The 18,540-nt window shown below is 47.7% G+C and overlaps 1 protein-coding gene across 1 annotated transcript in view; it reads right to left on the bottom strand.

The window, feature by feature from the left end:
• The window catches only part of GALNT2 (polypeptide N-acetylgalactosaminyltransferase 2), a 176,732-nt gene that overhangs the window by 25,142 nt on the left and 133,050 nt on the right, over positions 1-18,540 (bottom strand). Inside the window, exons 4-9 of the mRNA XM_061161532.1 lie at positions 13,297-13,395; positions 12,977-13,044; positions 12,662-12,727; positions 5,982-6,103; positions 4,956-5,043; positions 987-1,074 (exon numbers count right to left, since the gene is read on the bottom strand). Coding sequence (XP_061017515.1) covers positions 987-1,074; positions 4,956-5,043; positions 5,982-6,103; positions 12,662-12,727; positions 12,977-13,044; positions 13,297-13,395 — 531 coding nt within the window. The remainder of the gene's footprint in view (positions 1-986; positions 1,075-4,955; positions 5,044-5,981; positions 6,104-12,661; positions 12,728-12,976; positions 13,045-13,296; positions 13,396-18,540) is intronic.

Raw genomic sequence — 18,540 nt, 5'->3', positions numbered from 1 at the left:
CAGCACTCTAATGCCAAGGTCAAGCCTGAAAACCAGACTTAAAATCAACAGCACAGCCTGGTCCTTAGCTCAGAGCTCCAGGGGCCCCTCTTGGCTTGACCCCTGCTGGCTTCAGTGCCCTGCTCAGATGTTCCCAAGTGCGAGGGGCTGCAGGGAGCTCCCTACGTGAGAGCAGCCGCTGGGCTGGGACGCTTGCTGGTCGGCCCCAGGCCAGTACTCAGTTTTTCCGTGCCAGGTTCCTTGGAGGATTACAAACAATCATAGGCTTAAAGCACCCAGCGCATGCAGGAGACGCTCGCTGACACTAGCTGCCCTTATTCTTATCCTCATAGGACAGCGTCTTCCTCTGTTGGAGGAACCATCATCTTCTCCTTTCCCCTCGGCCTGCGGAGAGGCCACCAGCAGAGCCCCAGCCCTGTCTCCATGGAGTCACCGTGAGAAGCCCAGGCCCCATGCTGCTGGAGCCCCCTGCTGACGGGGGACACACGGCGACAATGTAGCCAGCGAGAGGGTCCGCAGGGGCCCCTGAACGAGGGGTTCCCGGACAGGCATCCCCAGCACACCTGGGGACCCCACCCAACTGGCAGTGGTACAGGTGCCTCCTCTGTCTGCACAGAGGAGGGCAGAATCCGGTGAATAAGCGCGGCTGACCGGGGGCAGCGGCGGGGCTCACCCTGCCCGCCCGCCTCTCTGCCCAGGCCCTGATGGCAGACTGAGACCCCATCCTCTGTGGAAAATGCTCTACATTATCAGCACAAAGGACGTGGAACTGGCAGATTTGATATATGAAAGTACAAGAAAATAAATCTCAAAGTACTTTATTCTACAAGCTGTTGGCAGAGACTCTCCCTTGAGTGAAGATGAGGGCATGCGAGGGTGTGGCTGGAGACAAGAGCGCGCCTAGGACCCGAGGGAACACGAGGCTGGGGCCTGACGTCTCGGCTGTGACCTCAGAGAAGGGAACCTGAAGGACACCTGGCACTTACTTTATGGGAGCGACGGGGTTCCCCTGCCGGGACCGCCTCTGCTCAGGGGTCATGTAATCCCATTTGAACACCAAGTTCCAGTCAAAACCTGCGGGTCACAGAAGAGAAAACAAACACAGGATGCTGTAAGCACGGGCTGCCTGCTGCTGGTACTTCCGTCCCTGGTAGCTTAGCGACATCTGGTATTTGGATGGATTCACTGAAAACCAAAGGGAAAACAAACAGAAGATGCAGAGGGAAGAGAGACAGACTGGGGGCAGAGCGGGGCAGGGAGACCAGTGGGGTGGGCACACACTCAAATCCCTCCCCGAGAAGCTTAGCCAACACAGGAACTGCGGGGCACTTTTTCCTAAAACCAGAAAGTATAGTGTGAAATAAGGAAACCGGAGTCTGTGAAGGAATACCCAAGGGCTGTCAGGAGGTGAGGAAGAAGAGTAATGGATTTAAAAATCTGCCAGGTGCCCCCAACAAGGTCCCGGGGGGCAGAGAGAGCAGAGAGGGATGAGAGTACGGGTTCCTGGGCCGCAAACGTGGTCCCTTCAAACTTGGTCTCCCCTGTTTGCAGCTGAGCCCCATGGGGTGGGATGTCACCAGATCCTCTCGGAATGGACCTGGCCCCGCCCTGGGGCAGCATGGGGGTCACCTCACCATCCACACCTGCGCCACCATAAACAGCTGCTGCAGGAGGCGAGACCGTCACAGCTCGGCTCCTGCACGTTCTTGAGGCGTAAGACACAGCAGTCACACCAAGGCTGACTGTGACAGCCCAGGGCTTGAACTGGAAAGCCCCAAACATGCTCACCATTTACTAAGAAGCTTCAGAGTCTTGTCTCCAACCTAAGTGCCTCCTCCCAGCATCACTGCCCCCAGCTGAGGCATTGGGTGGGAGCCGCCCAATCACAGCCCTGGCCTCCTCCACCCTCCCCATGTGGCTGCACTATCGTCACCCCTGTTCTCAGGCAGGGATGTTGAGGGGCAGAGGGGACATGGTCTGCCCATGACAACACGGCCTGAAAGAGGTGCCAGGGCCCAGGGCTCCTGGTGGGGCCCGGTGTTCTGCTTTCTAAGTTTCCATCCAATGTCTCAGTTTTACTGTCTTCTTTTTTTACTGTCAGTTGACCCTCAGTTGTGTGTCTGTCTGGAATAGTCCATCTTCCAATCAGTTCAAAATGTTAGAGATGGAAAAGAAGCCCCTCAGCTCACATAAAGAAACTGGGGTGCTGGGCTGTTGGAAGAAGGGTTCACTCATCTGAGGTGTGAGGAATCAAGAGTGAGTAAATCGCACACACAGAAGGCAAAAGTTCTGACGTCTCTTCTGTTTCTCTCTTTACAGTAGGCTTTGCTAACTTCTTGGCTCTTAGCTGAGTTCTGAGAGGACAGGATGCCAACCAGCTGAATTTCAGAACTTGAAGCATTTACCAGTGGGCTGTGCAGGAGCCTGCATGCCCCAGGTCACCCCACAGACAGTCCTGGGTCACAGGGGAGCCTGTGGGCCCCAGGTCACCCCACAGACAGTCCCGGGTCACAGGAGAGCCTGCGGGCCCCAGGTCACCCCACAGACAGTCCCGGGTCACAGGAGAGCCTGTGGGCCCCAGGTCACCCCACAGACAGTCCCGGGTCACAGGAGAGCCTGCGGGCCCCAGGTCACCCCACTGACAGTCCTGGGTCACAGGAGAGCCTGCGGGCCCCAGGTCACCCCCACAGACACACAGTCCTGGGTCACAGGGGAGCCTGCGGGCTCCAGGTCACCCCACAGACACACAGTCCTGGGTCACAGGAGAGCCTGTGGGCCCCAGGTCACCCCACAGACAGTCCCGGGTCACAGGAGAGCCTGCGGGCCCCAGGTCACCCCACTGACAGTCCTGGGTCACAGGAGAGCCTGCGGGCCCCAGGTCACCCCCACAGACACACAGTCCTGGGTCACAGGGGAGCCTGCGGGCTCCAGGTCACCCCACAGACAGTCCCGGGTCACAGGAGAGCCTGTGGGCCCCAGGTCACCCCACAGATAGTCCTGGGTCACAGGAGAGCCTGCGGGCCCCAGGTCACCCCCACAGACACACAGTCCTGGGTCACAGGAGAGCCTGCGGGCCCCAGGTCACCCCACAGACAGTCCTGGGTCACAGGAGAGCCTGTGGGCCCCAGGTCACCCCACTGACAGTCCTGGGTCACAGGAGAGCCTGCGGGCCCCAGGTCACCCCCACAGACACACAGTCCTGGGTCACAGGGGAGCCTGCAGCCCCCAGGTCACCCCACAGACACACAGTCCTGGGTCACAGGAGAGCCTGCGGGCCCCAGGTCACCCCACAGACAGTCCCGGGTCACAGGAGAGCCTGCGGGCCCCAGGTCACCCCACAGACAGTCCCGGGTCACAGGGGAGCCTGCGGGCCCCAAGCCACCCCACTGACAGTCCCGGGTCACAGGAGAGCCTGCGGGCCCCAGGTCACCCCACTGACAGTCCTGGGTCACAGGAGAGCCTGCGGGCCCCAGGTCACCCCCACAGACACACAGTCCTGGGTCACAGGGGAGCCTGCGGGCTCCAGGTCACCCCACAGACACACAGTCCTGGGTCACAGGAGAGCCTGCGGGCCCCAGGTCACCCCACAGACACACAGTCCTGGGTCACAGGAGAGCCTGCGGGCCCCAGGTCACCCCACAGACACACAGTCCTGGGTCACAGGAGAGCCTGCGGGCCCCAGGTCACCCCACAGACAGTCCTGAGGTCACAGGAGAGTCTGCGGGCCCCAGGTAACTCACAGACACAGAGTCCTGGGTCACAGGGGAGCCTGCGGGCCCCAGGTCATCCCCACAGACACACAGTCCTGGATCACAGAGACAATACAGTTGGCTCCTCAGGGCCAGCTAGCATGAGTCCTGTGTACCCGTCAGCTTTGTGAAGCTCCTCATGAAAACAGCAGCTCTCCAGGCAGAGTCCAGGAGCCCCTGGGGTCCTCAGGTCCTTACTGGAGGTCTGTGATATCGAAACTCCTTTCATAGTTGTATGAAGGCTTTACAGGCCCCTTTCGATTTTTCCAAAGTGCAGGAAGGAGTTTTCTGGAAGCTTCAGGACAGGAGGCGTCAGTGTACATGGGCAGCACAGGTGTGCCTGCCTCACTCCCTGTCCTCACCGTCAGCCTTACTTTCTAACACAGCAAATGCTCATCAGCATAGCCCACGTGAACGAAGCTCTTTGGGGCCTTCGATAATTTTCAAGATGGTAAGGACTGCCAATGCAGGAGCCACAGGAGACACGGGTTTGACAAGCCTTGGGTTGGGAATATCCTTTGGAGGAGGAAATGGCAACCCACTCCAGTACTCTTGTGAGGGTAATCCCACTGACGGAGGCACCTAGAAGGCTGCAGTCCATGGGGTCTTGAAGAGTCAGACACGACTGAGCACAATAAAGACAAGATTAGGCACATCACTGTGGCGCTTTGTGGAGGGTGGGTTTTACGGGTCACACTCAAGACATAAGGACCCTTGGGAAACTAGTGGCATCATTCAGACAAAAGGGTCCCCAGCAGGAGGCGGGACGTGGGTGGCTAGAGGGGAGAAGGGGCTGACAGTCAAGATGCAGGAGGGGTGGGCCATGCAGGCCTTGGGGCCCAGAAATCAGGGGAGAGCCAGGCGGATGGGTTTCCAGCAGGAGATGGAGGCTATGGGGGGTTGGTGGGGCGTAGCGGACAGACCCCGTCAGCCTGGCTCTCTCCACCGGCTCCCATGGGGATGGCTCTGTACACTAAGCCGCACGTCCCTGTGGCAATGTAAGTCCAGCAGATAAGGATGGGAACCGTGGCTGCAGTCTCAGGGAGGCCAGGCTGCTTCTGTCCCCTTATGAGCCCTGCGGTTTGAGCACAGGGGCGTTCTTGGTGGGGACCCTGCAGGGCCACATGCAGGCGCTATCGCTGCCCCTCTGACCCGAGACAGAGCAGCGCTGAGCTGCACAGAGGCTGGGCCCCAAGCAGCACCTACCGCCTTTTAAGTCCGCAGATGCACCCACGTACTGAAAGTTGTCCATGTTGATGACATCAATGATGGGGGACACGACACGGGTCCTGTCCTGAAATGCAGGGGAGGCAAGAGCAGGTGTCAGGGCCAACCAGGACCTACATGGGGGAGGCCTGAGTGTCAGTGCCCAGAGGGAGACCCTTGCCCCCAACGCCTGCCACCCCACGCCCTGCGCTGTGCTGGGGGTCAGGGGCATAGAGCACGCGGCCCCAGAGGAGGTGCCAGGGGGCGTGGGGTGGCCCCGCACATGTTCACTGGTGGAGAACAACTACCTCCTGGGACTGTTCCTGGTTTTGTTTTTTTTTTTTCCCCTAACAGCCAAGAACAAATGTCAATTTTTATTAACCCCAAAGAAGAAATTAAGAGTGGCTGATAGCATCTCAGCAAGCATTAGCATGAGACTATGTAGTGAGGATTATAACACGTCTTTTGAGTTATTTCATTTGAGTTATTTCATGTTTCATGATTTGCTGCTCATCCGCATTCCTGGCTATGGTACAAAAAGAATGACTTGTTCCTTTAATATTTCTCTAGTACTTTCATTACATTTGCTTTATTGTCTCAAATAAGCTCTTTCTTAGTAGAAAGAAAAGAAAGTCAATAAAACAAGCAGATGGCAACAGCGATATCACAAGAGGCCGAACATAACACAGAGATAGCGTTTCTAGGAGGCAAAGGTGCAGTCCCCGCTCACCGGACGGCCTCATGCGTCCCTGCCCACCAGGCGCAGCCCTGTTCTCAGGGCGGCAAGTCCAGGCAGGGGGCCCTGCGGGCTCTGTCCTCAACGCCCTAGCTGCTCTGAGCTCAGAACCGGAGCAAAGCTTCGGGCAGGAAAGGAAGAGCCTCCGAGGGAGGGCTGTCTGAGACGACCCAGGCTCTCAGCAGCCTCGGCTCACCCTCCCCTGTACCTGCCAGGCGGTTTTCCCCGACTGACAGATTCCCACAGTGGACAAACTCGCCCCAGAGGCCCGGCCCCGCCCGCACGCTCACCTCGGCCACCCTCTCTAGGAGGGGCTCCAGCCAGCGCTCGTTGCACTCGCAGTGGCTGTCCAGGAAGGTCAGGACCTTGGCCTGCGCCGCGTCGGCCCCCCGCACCCGCGACCGCATCAGGCCTGTGCAGCGGCAGCAAGAGCAGGTCAGGGAGAAGCCGCGGCGCCCGGCACCTGCGCCTCCGCGCGCGGCCCTCCCTCTGGCGCAGACTCCATCACCGACGTTTGCGGAGGATCAGGACTGCCCTGAGGTTCCCCGGTAAGGACTTTGTTTTTCTTTAAGCTCACTGGACGACTGAGAAAACAACTTGAAAAACTGCCTTCTGAGGAAGGCTTCTGCATAGTTGAAGTCTTTACCAAGCAACTGAAATGTGTAACTTCTGAAACTACTTTCATGGCAGCAGAGTTTTCTAATTAACCAGGGTAAGGAATGTGTCACCCAGACACTTCAAGGGCTAACGGGGCCAATTTTAATGGCAATAATTTCATGATAATAGTGTTGTGAATGTCTTTGTCTTCAAAGACTTATCACAGGCCAAATTTACATAAATGATAAAGCCCAGTTGTTTGACTTTTACACAAAATTAGTTATACTATTTGGTCACATTAAAAAATTTATATACTTGTGATCTGTTAATAATATATACCTTTTATTATCACACAAAGTCTTCTCATAAATAGTATATTTATCACTGGATGGTGTGGTCATAACTAGCTTATGCTGGGCTTTATACATGGAGATGATGAGAATATTCACAACCAGAGAGGACAGTACAGTGTTGTATGTTCTTTATAGAGTACAGTAGTCAAAAAGCGTTTTCAATGATTCTTAAAGAGGTGCATGCTAGAGCAGGAAGAACGGGCAAACAATTTCTCGGTCTTGTATTACGAAGTGGTCTGTAATAGGCAAACCATGTTCCAGGGAACAAGTACAAGCTCTGAGCAAAATGGAAAATCCAATTTGGGAAAGGGGTAGAGTAGCCAAGGGCAGGCAGAAACCAGAGAGCACTCAACCCCTAAATGAAGAAAATCAGGGATTTCCCTGGTGGTGCAATGGTTAAGAATCCACCTTCCAGTGCAGGGGATCTGGGTTTGATTCCTGACGGGGAAGTAAGATCCCACATGGTGGGGACAACCAAGTCCATGCGACCCAGCAGGACAAGTGCACGTGCTGAGCCTAGAGAGGAGCTCCTGCGAGCCGTAACTAGAGAAAGCCCAAGGACCACAGTGAAGACTAGGCAGCCAAACAATAATAATAATAAAATCAGAGGGTGAAAGCTCTCTATACATGGGATTTCCCCCCAGTGTTACTCTCTGATCCACTGTTTGGGGCTGAAGTATCAGAGAGTAGAGTCTGGGGTTTCTAGAGTGGCTGAAATAGAAGAAGGAGATCCTGGGAGGGATCTGGTGTATCCCAAATCTGGTGATAACTGCCCTGAAATCCCTGGCTGACTCCTGACCTGCAGGCACAGAGGAGACCCTGAAGAGCCCATGATGATAAACAATTAGAAGACAGAAAGAACGAAGATTTCTGCTGGAATCAAGTTTTGGCACTCGAGTTCTGCCAAGTTAGAAGGGTTTGGTAAACATCTCATTTCTACAGAAACTCCAGCAGAGACACATTAGGAATACAGACTATGTCTCAAGAATAAGGGTTTCACCTAAGATATACTCATCCTAGTGAAATATAAAGACAAACCTACACAAATTCAAGGTCATAAACTAGTCATTTAATTAACCATATATAACAAAGATCAACACTCTAGAGAAAGATAACAGAATCCAATGTCTCTACAACATACCATTCACCATTTTCAACATAAAGTAAAAAAATTAGCAGACATGAGAAGATAAAAATATATTCCATACCCAAGAGAAAAAATGCCAATAGAAACTCATCCTGAGATGATTCACATGTTGAAATCAACAGAGGATTTTAAAGATGCTATCATAATAACTATATCCAAGAACTCCAAGGAAATGATGATTGGAATGAACAAACATGGGGAATCTCAGCAGAGAAATGAAAACTACAAGAATTAAGTGGATATTCTAGGACTGAAAACTGCAATTATCTGAAATAAAAAATTGACTGACTGGGCTGAATAGTAGATTAAAGATATCAGTGAATTTGAAAATGGATCAATAAAAACTGATCTACCTGGTAAATACAGAGAAAAATACTGAAAGAGAAAAAAAGCTGAAGCAACCTATGGACAGTATCAAGTGGTATAACATATGTGCACTTAAGAGGCCAAGAATGAGGCATAAAACAACACGTGAAGAAATAGAAGGCCAAAGATTTCCCAAATTCAGTGAAAACTTCAACTTACAAATTCAAAGGGATCAGCAAATCTGGAGCAGGATAAATGAAAGGTAAATCAAATATAACCAGGTCACAGTCAAACTGCTAAAAACCAAAGATAAAGAGACAGTCTGGAAATCAGCGAGCAGAAACAGCCTACAGCAGATGAGGGATCAGCGACACAGACGCCTACATGTGGACAGAGAGACAGAGGCCAGAGGCACTGGGGTGGCGTGTTCACAGTGCTGGAAGAAAACTAACAGTCAGCTCAGGATTCTACGCAGAGAACACACTCTTCACATAAAGGGAAAAGAAAGACTTTTCAGACAAATAGAAATTGAGAGATTTTATTGCCTACAAGAAAAATGAAGCTTTAAAGGTTCTCTGGGCTGAAGGGAAATGACATTAGACAGAAAGCTGAATCTATGGAAAGAAATGAAGATACTAGAAACAAAAAATACGAGGATAAATTTTACAGTCTATTTACATGTTCTTATTTCTTTATAAGATAACATTATTTAAAGCAAACGTTTTAACACTGTATTTTGGGGTTTAAACCATATCATAACAACAAATGAAGGAAAATATACGACAACAACAATATACAGGACAAGGGATAGAAATGGAATTAATTGTTGCAAGGTTTTACATAAAGTTGTAATTGACTCTAAATAGACTGTTACTAGTTAAAAATGTATGTTGTAACACTCAGAGCAACCACTATAAGAAGTGTATAGCTAAAAAGCTACAAAAAATATGAATATGGAACACGGAAATAAACAAAAATTACTTCAAACTACATTACCAAGCTATAGTAATCAAAACAGTATGGCCTTGGCATAGAAATAGGTTTATGGGTCAATGAGACAGAATGGAGAGCCCAGAAATAAACAGATACACATGTGGCTATTAAGTTACAACAAAGGAACTAAGAATACATATGGGGAAGGATAATCTCTTTAATAAACAGTGTTGGGAAACTGGACAGCCACATGCAAAAGAAAGAAACTGGACCCCTACCTTACATCAGACACAAAAATCAACTCAAAATGGATTAAAGATCTGAAAATTAAGACTTGAACCCACAAAACTTTTAGAAGAAAATATAGGTAAGCTTCTTAACATTAGTGGTGGCAATAATCTTTTTTTTTAAAATTTGACACCAAAGCAAAGGCAGCAAAAGCAAAAATAAACAATGGAATTACATCAAACTAAAAAGCTTCCGCAGAGTGCGCACACACACACACACATACAAACTATTCATAAAATGAGAAGGCAATCTATAGAAAGAGAAAAAGTATTTGGAAATCACATAACTGACAAGAGATTAGTTCAAAATATATTAGTCCAAAATATATAAAGAACTCATACAACTCAATAGCGAAAACAAAAACAAAATAATCTGAGATTAAAAATGGGCAGAGGAATTGAAAAGACATTTTTCCAATGAAGATATATAAATGGACAACAGGTACATGAAAAGGTGCTCAAGAAAAAGGGGATTATAATCATAATTATATAATTGTAATCACATTTTTATCATATAATCATATAACTCATATCATATAATTATATGATATATATTTTATGATATTCATAAAATTGATAAAATATGATATGATATTCATATCATATAATCATACAATTTTATCATATAATTATGTGATTATATAATCATAATTATACTCATAATCATCAGGGGATTCAAACCAAAACACCAACACTTCACAGAATGTCTGTCATCAAAAAGACAAGAGATATTAAGTGTTGGTAAGGATGTGGAGAAAAGGAAACCCTTGTGCACTGTTTGTTGGAATGTAAATATGTGTATTCACTGGGGGAAACAGTATGGACAGTCTTCAAAAATTAAAAGTAGAATTACCATATAATCTAGCAATTCCAAGAAAATAAAAATCACTATATGCATCCCCATGTTTACTGCAGCATTATTTACAATAGCCAAGACACTGAAGCAAATGAAATGTCCACTGATAGATGAATGGATGAAGAAAATGTCACTCACACTGCCATTTGCAGCAACAATATGGATGGATCTTAAGGGCATAATGCTACATGAAATAAGTCAAACAGAGAAAAAGACAAATACTCTGTGAGCTCCCTAATATGGGAATCTAAAAAAAGTAACTCAAAGATAAAGCGAACAGACTGATGGCTGCTAGAGGGAGGGGGGATGGGTGAATGTGGTCACAAAGTACAAATTTCCAGTTAATGAGATAAAAGTTCTGGGCATGTGATGTACAGCGTGGTGACCATAGTTAATAATATGTATTGTATATTTGAAAGTTGCTAAGAGAGTAGATCCTGAAAGTTCTCATCACAAGAAAAAGAACTTGTAGCTGTGTGAGGTGATGGGTGTTAACTAAGCTTACTGTGGTGATCACTTCACAATATATACATATATCAAATCACTATATTGTATACCTCAAATGAATACAATATTTTATGTCAATTATATATCAATAACCTGGAAAAAAACAATCAGGCAGGACAATAGGAACAAAGGAGCAAAAAGCACATGGGACACGTTGAGAACTTGGCTTATGAACATGGTTTTGGCCCCACCACTGTCATTAAATAGCTGGATGATCTTGAAAAAGCCACTTAACTTCTTTCAACGTCAATGTTTCCATCTGTACAACAACTAGGTTTTCAAACTTTCAAAGTACATCAGTGTTATCAAAACACAGATGTCTAGGCCCCACCCCTAGACATCTAAAAATTCTAATTCAATTGTGGGTAGCATCAAGGAATGGTCTTCATATAGGTTCCCTAGGTGATTATAATCAATAGCCAGGTAAGGAACGCTGGCACAATTAACTCCCAGCACTAAATGACCCCAAGGCTGCTCCTTCACTATAAGATCTTAAACAATTGGCTTGCTCTGTCATCTAGCAGCATTGCTATGAGCACTTCTGTATGTGTTTAACTATATGGGATACATACACACAGGCACACACACATTTGTGTGTGTATTTTTTGACTCAACTATCTCATTCCTCATGTGTTCCACATAGGTCTACCACAATCTGGCTTCCCACAGCTGCTCCTCTTCATTCCTTCCCAAAACAATGTGGGTTCTCCTCCACAGGAGCAGCCTAACTTAAAGCAAATGGCAAGTTTCTTTTAGAAACACTGCTTTTGATTTCTAAGCAGGTTAAAGGCACTCTCTGATAAGGCTAGCATGCGGTTTGCCAGTTACAATGGCCAACATGAAAGATAATTTCTTTTCTTTTTTTTTCCTCCTCATCTTCTTTTTTACCCTGTGCTAGAGGACACTTTGGTTTTGAATTCAACAAGTTATTATGTAACTTCTTTTGGGGCAAGTACAGTACAAGATTTTGGTTTAATCTAAGCTCAGGGGACAGATGTAAGTCCAACAAACAGTTTGCTTAGGGGCAAGGCTGACCCCATTGTTTATCCATCCCAAACATCTGGATTGGTGATCCTCGTTGGGTAAAATATGATGTTGACGACATCTCCCTAACAGGCTCCCCCACTTTATTGGCTGATTAGACTCTTGCTAAGAAAAGCTGACTCCAGCTGGAGCACACAGGGGACCAGATGAAACAATGTTCACTGATCAAAGGGCAAAGCCACTACTCCAGGATCAACAGCCTTCCTCCAACAGCAAAAACAGCACACATTTCAAAGCTTTGCCGTTTTCCCTACAGAAAGATTCTCTGGACCGTGGAAGAGCCAAGAATCCAGCCATCAGCTCTCTACCAGCATGGATGCACTGGATGTTAATTACACTGTGATTTCAGTTTCCTTTCCAGACACTTCAAAGTAATGCTTTCCCCTCTGGAGTCTCCCTTATAACTGTCAAAAACGTGGACTCGATGAGCCCAGCTCCAGCAAAGACAAGACTGACAGCAGGTTTCAAGGCTGGCATTTGCAAATCCAATAAGCATGTAATTACAGTGCTCTTTCCCCTTCTTGGATGGTTCACCTTGGGCAGGCTGTCAAACTTGAATCCCAGTTATTTTATCAGATGCCTGAAGCATGGAGTCATTTAAAGTTCTCATTACTAAATCTCTTGTTTTTCTTCTTAATTCTAGTACTCAAGGGACTTGATAAGATTTCCTAGGTTCTGAAAGAGAGAAGCCAGTTTTCTAAATACATAAATAACAATGTAATTTGAACTCTAGCCCTAGTGCACAATTTCAATTAGGTAAGCTTTTAATGTCCTTCCTATGTTTGCTGGGAGAGGCTCCCAAGAGGCTGTGCTGGAGGGAGGCAGACAGAAGACTAGACAGTTAATTGTTCCTGTAGCTGAAACATTTCTTCACATTATTACTGGGTTCAGGAAAAATCAGAATTCAGCTGTTTTGGTACTGAATTAAGAGAAGTCTTACCTTCTCGCCGATCATTTCGGAGTACACGTACTTTTTCAATTTTCCCCAAGAGAGCCCCATCTTCAGCTGGGAAAAGAAAAGAAGCAAAGCTTTTGAACCTCAAGTTTACGAAGGGCTTGGGGGGCAGGGATGGTGATTCTTCATTACCTAGGGGCTGATGAGCCCCTTGGGGCATCAGAGAGGCCCTCTTTTTGCCGCTCCCACTTCTTGAGGCCTTTTCTTGAAACTTGTCCTTAGCACCCACAGCCCAGAAAGGCTGGTGCCCAGGAGAAGGGCCAGAAGGAGGGGTGGGGGTGGGGATTGGTCTCTACTTACGGTCATTGCTGTAGTCATCCACCAAGATGATTTCTTTTATCAGGTGGGGCGGGCTTTTCTTAAGGACACTGAGGAAAGGCAGAAAGATACAGTTGCAGGCCTTTCAGGGGTGTGACGGGGGTGGGAAACTCTCATCCCCTGGCTCCAGTCCTGGATGGAGGAGCCATCAGCCCCTCCTGTGCTGCAGTCAGGGGACCTGTCTGCTCCCCCAGACAGCCCTTGCCTGGCTACGCTGGGCACTGGCCCTTGTTCTGCATCCCTGCTGGGGATGCCCCTCTAAGCTGCAGTGGATGGGAATGGGTGGCAGCTGTGGGCCTCACCTGACCACTGTCCTCAGCAAAGCTGACCTGGCTTCATTGTGAAATGTGATGACCACGCTGGTGGCTGGCAGATCTACCCGCCACTGCTTTCGCTGACACCTGCAGAAAAGAAAGAGTGACCTGAATCATGAGCTGGGACCAACCCCAGCGAGCCCCCTGACAGCATGGGCAGCTGGCCCTGCAGGACAGCACTCGAGGTGAACCTGCCGTTTGTAGGAGGCACTGGCCTATTCTGAGATGCAGTGACAATGGTACATCAGGAAACAGAAAAACACAACCAGAGCAACAATTTAAAAGATGAAAGATTTCAGCAAAAAGTAACATACTGAGAACATCTTTCTAATGTGTTAAAAAAAAATGTGTTTCAAAACAGTGAATTCCCATTTAGTCGTACATGCTGATACACCTCTATAGATGTGCTTTTCACAATTCACAGCGGTTACTTGTGGGGGTGGACTCAGCTGTGTGATGCTGCTCCTTTCTTCTCTCCTACTTTGCCTGCAGCAAGCATGTGGATCGCTGGGATTCTTAGCCGAGCTGTATTTGGTATCTGGCTCTACCCTGGTCCTGGATCGCAGGACACACACCCCTCACCTTGCCAGACCATGTCATCCTAGGTGCCCAGTGCTGCAGGCTGCTGTGGGCGAGGGAAGGAAGGTTGGGCCTTTGAGCCCATCAGCTCCCCTTCCACTTCAGGCAGCACTGAAAGAACCTGGGACCAGGCTGAATGAAGTTCCTGCAAATTGTGGGCAGATTGCAACAGGTACTTCCCAAGTCTGTTCCCTGCAGACAGACGCAAGGCCGTTGAGGGCTCAGAACAGCTGTTTCAGAACACAGGACTCTAGAACCCTGGGCTGGAGATGCTGAGCCATCACCCAGTAGGCAACAGAAAGGACCAGCAAAAGGAGGTCGGCTCAGCAGGTACAACATAAGGGACACGGTATGTAAGTCCCTCGAAAGCTCCATGACCTTGAAGAACATGCCGGCAGAGAGGCAGTGCTCCAGAGAATCCTGAGAGAACAAGACCCCTGGGCAGGCTTATAGCTCTTGAGGACTGCTGCGAACGAACTGTGGCATGAGGGCATTCAGGGAGTTATCAGGCTGGTGCTACTGCTGATGCTAGCTGGGAAAAGGGGTGAGGACAGACAGCTAAAGCCTCTTTGGCCTCTGGAAGCAGCTCTTGGCCCGAGGCGGAGACAGCGCTGATCTTGCCTGCAGTAGGGTGGGGACCATCAGTCAGCCACCAGGGACGGGGTCCCTCCACACTGTGCTCACCATCTGGGATCCCTGCACTGGTATCAAAGAAGGTATTTCAAGAGTTTGTTTTACTCTCGGGACTTTCCTGGTGGTGCAGTGGCTAAGTGCTCTCAACGCAGGGAGTCTGGATTCAACCCCAGGTCAGGGCACTAGATCCCACAGGCTGCAACTAAGAGTTCTCATGCCACAACAAAGACCCCAGCGCAGCCAAACAAATGCTTTTTGAAGAACTTGTTTTACTCTTTAGCTTTTAATGTAATTGACCACAGCTGCAAGTGATCTGCTCCCAGAATTAAAACTATTCATCTTAATGATGAGAAATGAGTAGGAAAAGGAGAAAGATTAATATATTTGGAGCTCAGCAGCGCCTTAAAGGAAAGTGGTTGATACAGATGTTCCCTCAGGACTGGGAAAACTATTTCAGAGATTTTGAAAATGAGCAAGAAAAGCAGTACAATTAAAAAGCAATTAGGTCAGATCACAAAATGGGCTTCTTCTGTTTATTTTAGTTATACGGATAACTGGATTTTAATTAACTATAAGAAAACGACATAATATACCAGTCGCTGTTGGGGAAAAGAATGCATTCTGGAATTAATGACAAGTAAATTGATTGGCTAGGGTTTTTTTTTTTTTTTTCAGTTTTAAGAATTTGTCGATTGTTAGATTAAGGAAGTAAGAATCTGCAAGGTTCAAGTGTACACAAATGACCAACAAATGTCATTCCCAAGAACCCAATCTGCAATGCTAATGAAATAAGAATCCCAGGATGGAGCCAATACTCTCTGCAATCAGACCCCATGCACACAACTGAGGGGGCGCTGTGCTGAGCTGATTTGCTGAGCTCTGTCTGGTGCAGCCACGTGAAAAATCAAGATGAGAGAAGGGAGCATTCTTCAGGCTCAGATCATAGGAAACTCAGCCGAGGCAGCCATGTCCTATTCCCTAGTTTTCTGTCTCTCTGCAGGAAGCCTCATCTTCCAGTAGCATTAGGAATTCTCAAGGGGCTTTGGACACATTTTTCAGAATGCAGCATTCACATTTTATTAAAATTCCTCTTCAGTCATAAGGCACCAAGTTTTGCTAGGAATTGGCAATTAGGCAATTTAAGAGGTATATCCTATTTCTAAGATAAAAAGGGATGACAAGTAAAACCTGAGAAATAACTCATACCTTGTGAGTTTAAGAGTGTTATATGTATGTATATGAATTCAGATCCTAAGTCTTCACACGGAGCCAAGAAAAAGGAGGGGTTGGTTGAAGAATTTCTTTAAAAAGAAACAGAATAAATCTTGCACGTAAAGAGCTCTGTTGCTGCCAAGCAGTCTTCTCTGCTTCAGAGCTGGTGAAAGAACGCCTGCCTGATATAGAAACCCAGTAGGGGGCTAGCTGTCGGGGGCACCTTCATCCTGGAGCTTCTCTGAGAGCTGAGTAGAAGCCGGGGCTTATTTGGCATCAGCAGCATGAAGAGTCTGCAGTCAATTCTGTTCTCCCTCCCAGACGACGCAGCTGAGGCAGTGTGATGTGGAGGGGACCTTTGGGTCAAGTTCACTTGAGTTTCCATGGGTCATTCTGATAATCTCCTGTCCAGTAAAATGGGGACTTTAAAAAACTGGACACGCAATGATTTTTAAAAATATCTTGTTGAGCTTTAAATCTCTGTGAGACCAGACGGCCATCGTATCTGATCTCTCAGTCAGCTGATGTCTAGTGCGCTGAGCACCTGGGCCCTCAGGATGCAGAAGGAACCTGTCTCTGGGGAGGCTTGTCTCTGATGCAAATGTTATACGTAGGTTTGGTCGAGACACTGATGAAATATTCAAACACCACATGTCCTCAGACTGGGAAGCTAGGGGCTCTGTTTAATAACATGGAAGGCTGCCCCATGGTGTGGAGAGGGGTACAGAAATATGCTGTCTACTCCATGCCCTCAACCTACCTCCCAGCCCCACTGATGGTCTGGCCTGTGGTAACCTTGGTAACTGAGTGATCTGAGGCACTGCATCCCTCTTCATCTGTGAAACCAGCCCTCACAATGTCGCATGGTTAATGGGACAATCAGGTAACAAAGAAGGACTCTGGATACTGGGAAGGTTGCTGTCATCCTAACAAGGCTTATCATATGCACTTGGCTGCTATGTATCAACAGGCATCTACCCAGGCATCTTCTTGTTACCAAGCACGTGGGGCTCAACCCCTCTCTGACACCAGCAGGGTCCCCAGGGAGCGCTGTGAAGACCCCACTACTGTAAACATTCAACACCAGCCCGCTCTAATTGTGCCCTAGGGTCCCACGTAGGGGCAAACTTCCGGCCAATGGGGACCCTGGCTGTCAGTCTCCCTGGGAGTGGATTCCTGCTACTTGTCCACAGTGGGCCTTCTGGCTGGGTCTCAGCTTCCCATGAAATACCTGGAGGGGAAATACCAGGATCATTCACAGTATTTCAAGGTTCTGGTTGCTGTCATGTGTATTTCTCTTTAGAAATTATTGGCCTAAATAAATTTTAGATATAAATTTTGGATTTATTCCGTCTGTGATTTTAACTCGAGTCTGCCCCTGAGAGACAAATCTAGCTTTGATTTGCTGACAACAAAACAAAGCAAAGCATGGGGAGAAAAATAAAAAAGCAAAAACAAATTCAGTTCAGTTCAGTCACTCAGTCATGTCCAACTCGGCGACACCATGGACTGCAGCATGCCAGGCCTCCCTGTCCATCACCAACTCCCAGAACTTATTCAAACTCATGTCCATCGAGTTGGTGATGCCATCCAACCATCTCATCCTCTGGTGTTCCCTTCTCCTCCTACCTTCAATCTTTCGCAGCATCAGGGTCTTTTCCAGTGAGTCAGTTCTTCACATCAGGTGGCCAAAGTATTGGAGTTTCAGCTTCAGCATCAGTCCTTCCCAAGAATACTTAGGGCTCATTTCCTTCAGGATGGACTGGCTGGATCCCTTTGCAGTCCAAGGGACTCTCAAGAGTCTTCTCCAACACCACAGTTCAGAAGCATCAATTCTTCAGCACTCAGTTTTCTTCATATTCCAATTCTCACATCCATACATGACTACTGGAAAAACCACAGCCTTGACTAGATGGACCTTTGTTGGCAAAGTAATGTCTCTGCTTTTTAATATGCTGTCTAGGTAGGTCATAGCTTTTCTTCCAAGGAGCAAGCGTTTTTTAATTCCATGGCTGCAGTCACTGTCTTCAGTGATTTTGGAGCGCAAAAAAGTAAAGTCAGCCACTGTTTCCCCATCTATTTGCCATGAAGTGACGGGACTGGATGCCATAATCTTAGTTTTTTTAATGTTGAGCTTTAAGCCAGCTTTTTCACTCTCCTCTTTCACTTTCCTCAAGAGGCTCTTTAGTTCTTCTTCACTTTCTGCCATAAGGGTGTTGTCATCTGCATATCTGAGGTTACTGGTATTTCTCCTGGCAAACTTGATTCCAGCTTGTGCTTCATCCACCCCGGGATTTCACATGATGTACTCTGCATATAAGTTAAATAAGCAGGGTGACAATATAGGGCCTTGATGTACTCCTTTCCCAATTTGGAACCAGTCTGTTGTTCCATGTCCAGTTCTTATGTTGCTTCTTGACCTGCATACAGATTTCTCAGGAGGCAGGTCAGGTAGTCTGGTATTCCCATCTCTTTAAGAATTTTCTTTAAGAATTTTCCACAGTTTGTTGTGAAAAACAAATTAGCAAAGCTAAGGATCAAGTCTTGCACCATGATCAACTCAGGCGTGGTAGTAAGTATCCTGTGGCCTATTGGGGAGAGGCAGCAGGCCTGCTTTTTCCGGGTCGTCACCACCACCATCATCATAGTTATGTGTGCAAGATATCACAAACATAAAATCTAGAAGATGTTATACAAGCACCTAAGCACCATCCACTCCACTTTTTCAAATCTTAATACTTTGCAACACTGGTACCTGACTAAGATTTTTTAAATGAAATAAAACTCGACATATAATAGTTAAAGTCC

The sequence above is a fragment of the Dama dama genome, chromosome 15, assembly GCF_033118175.1.
Source record: "Dama dama isolate Ldn47 chromosome 15, ASM3311817v1, whole genome shotgun sequence".
NCBI lineage: Eukaryota > Metazoa > Chordata > Mammalia > Artiodactyla > Cervidae > Dama > Dama dama.
The sequence above is the reverse complement of the archived record's forward strand: the minus strand, read 5'-3'. Positions and strand labels throughout refer to the sequence as shown.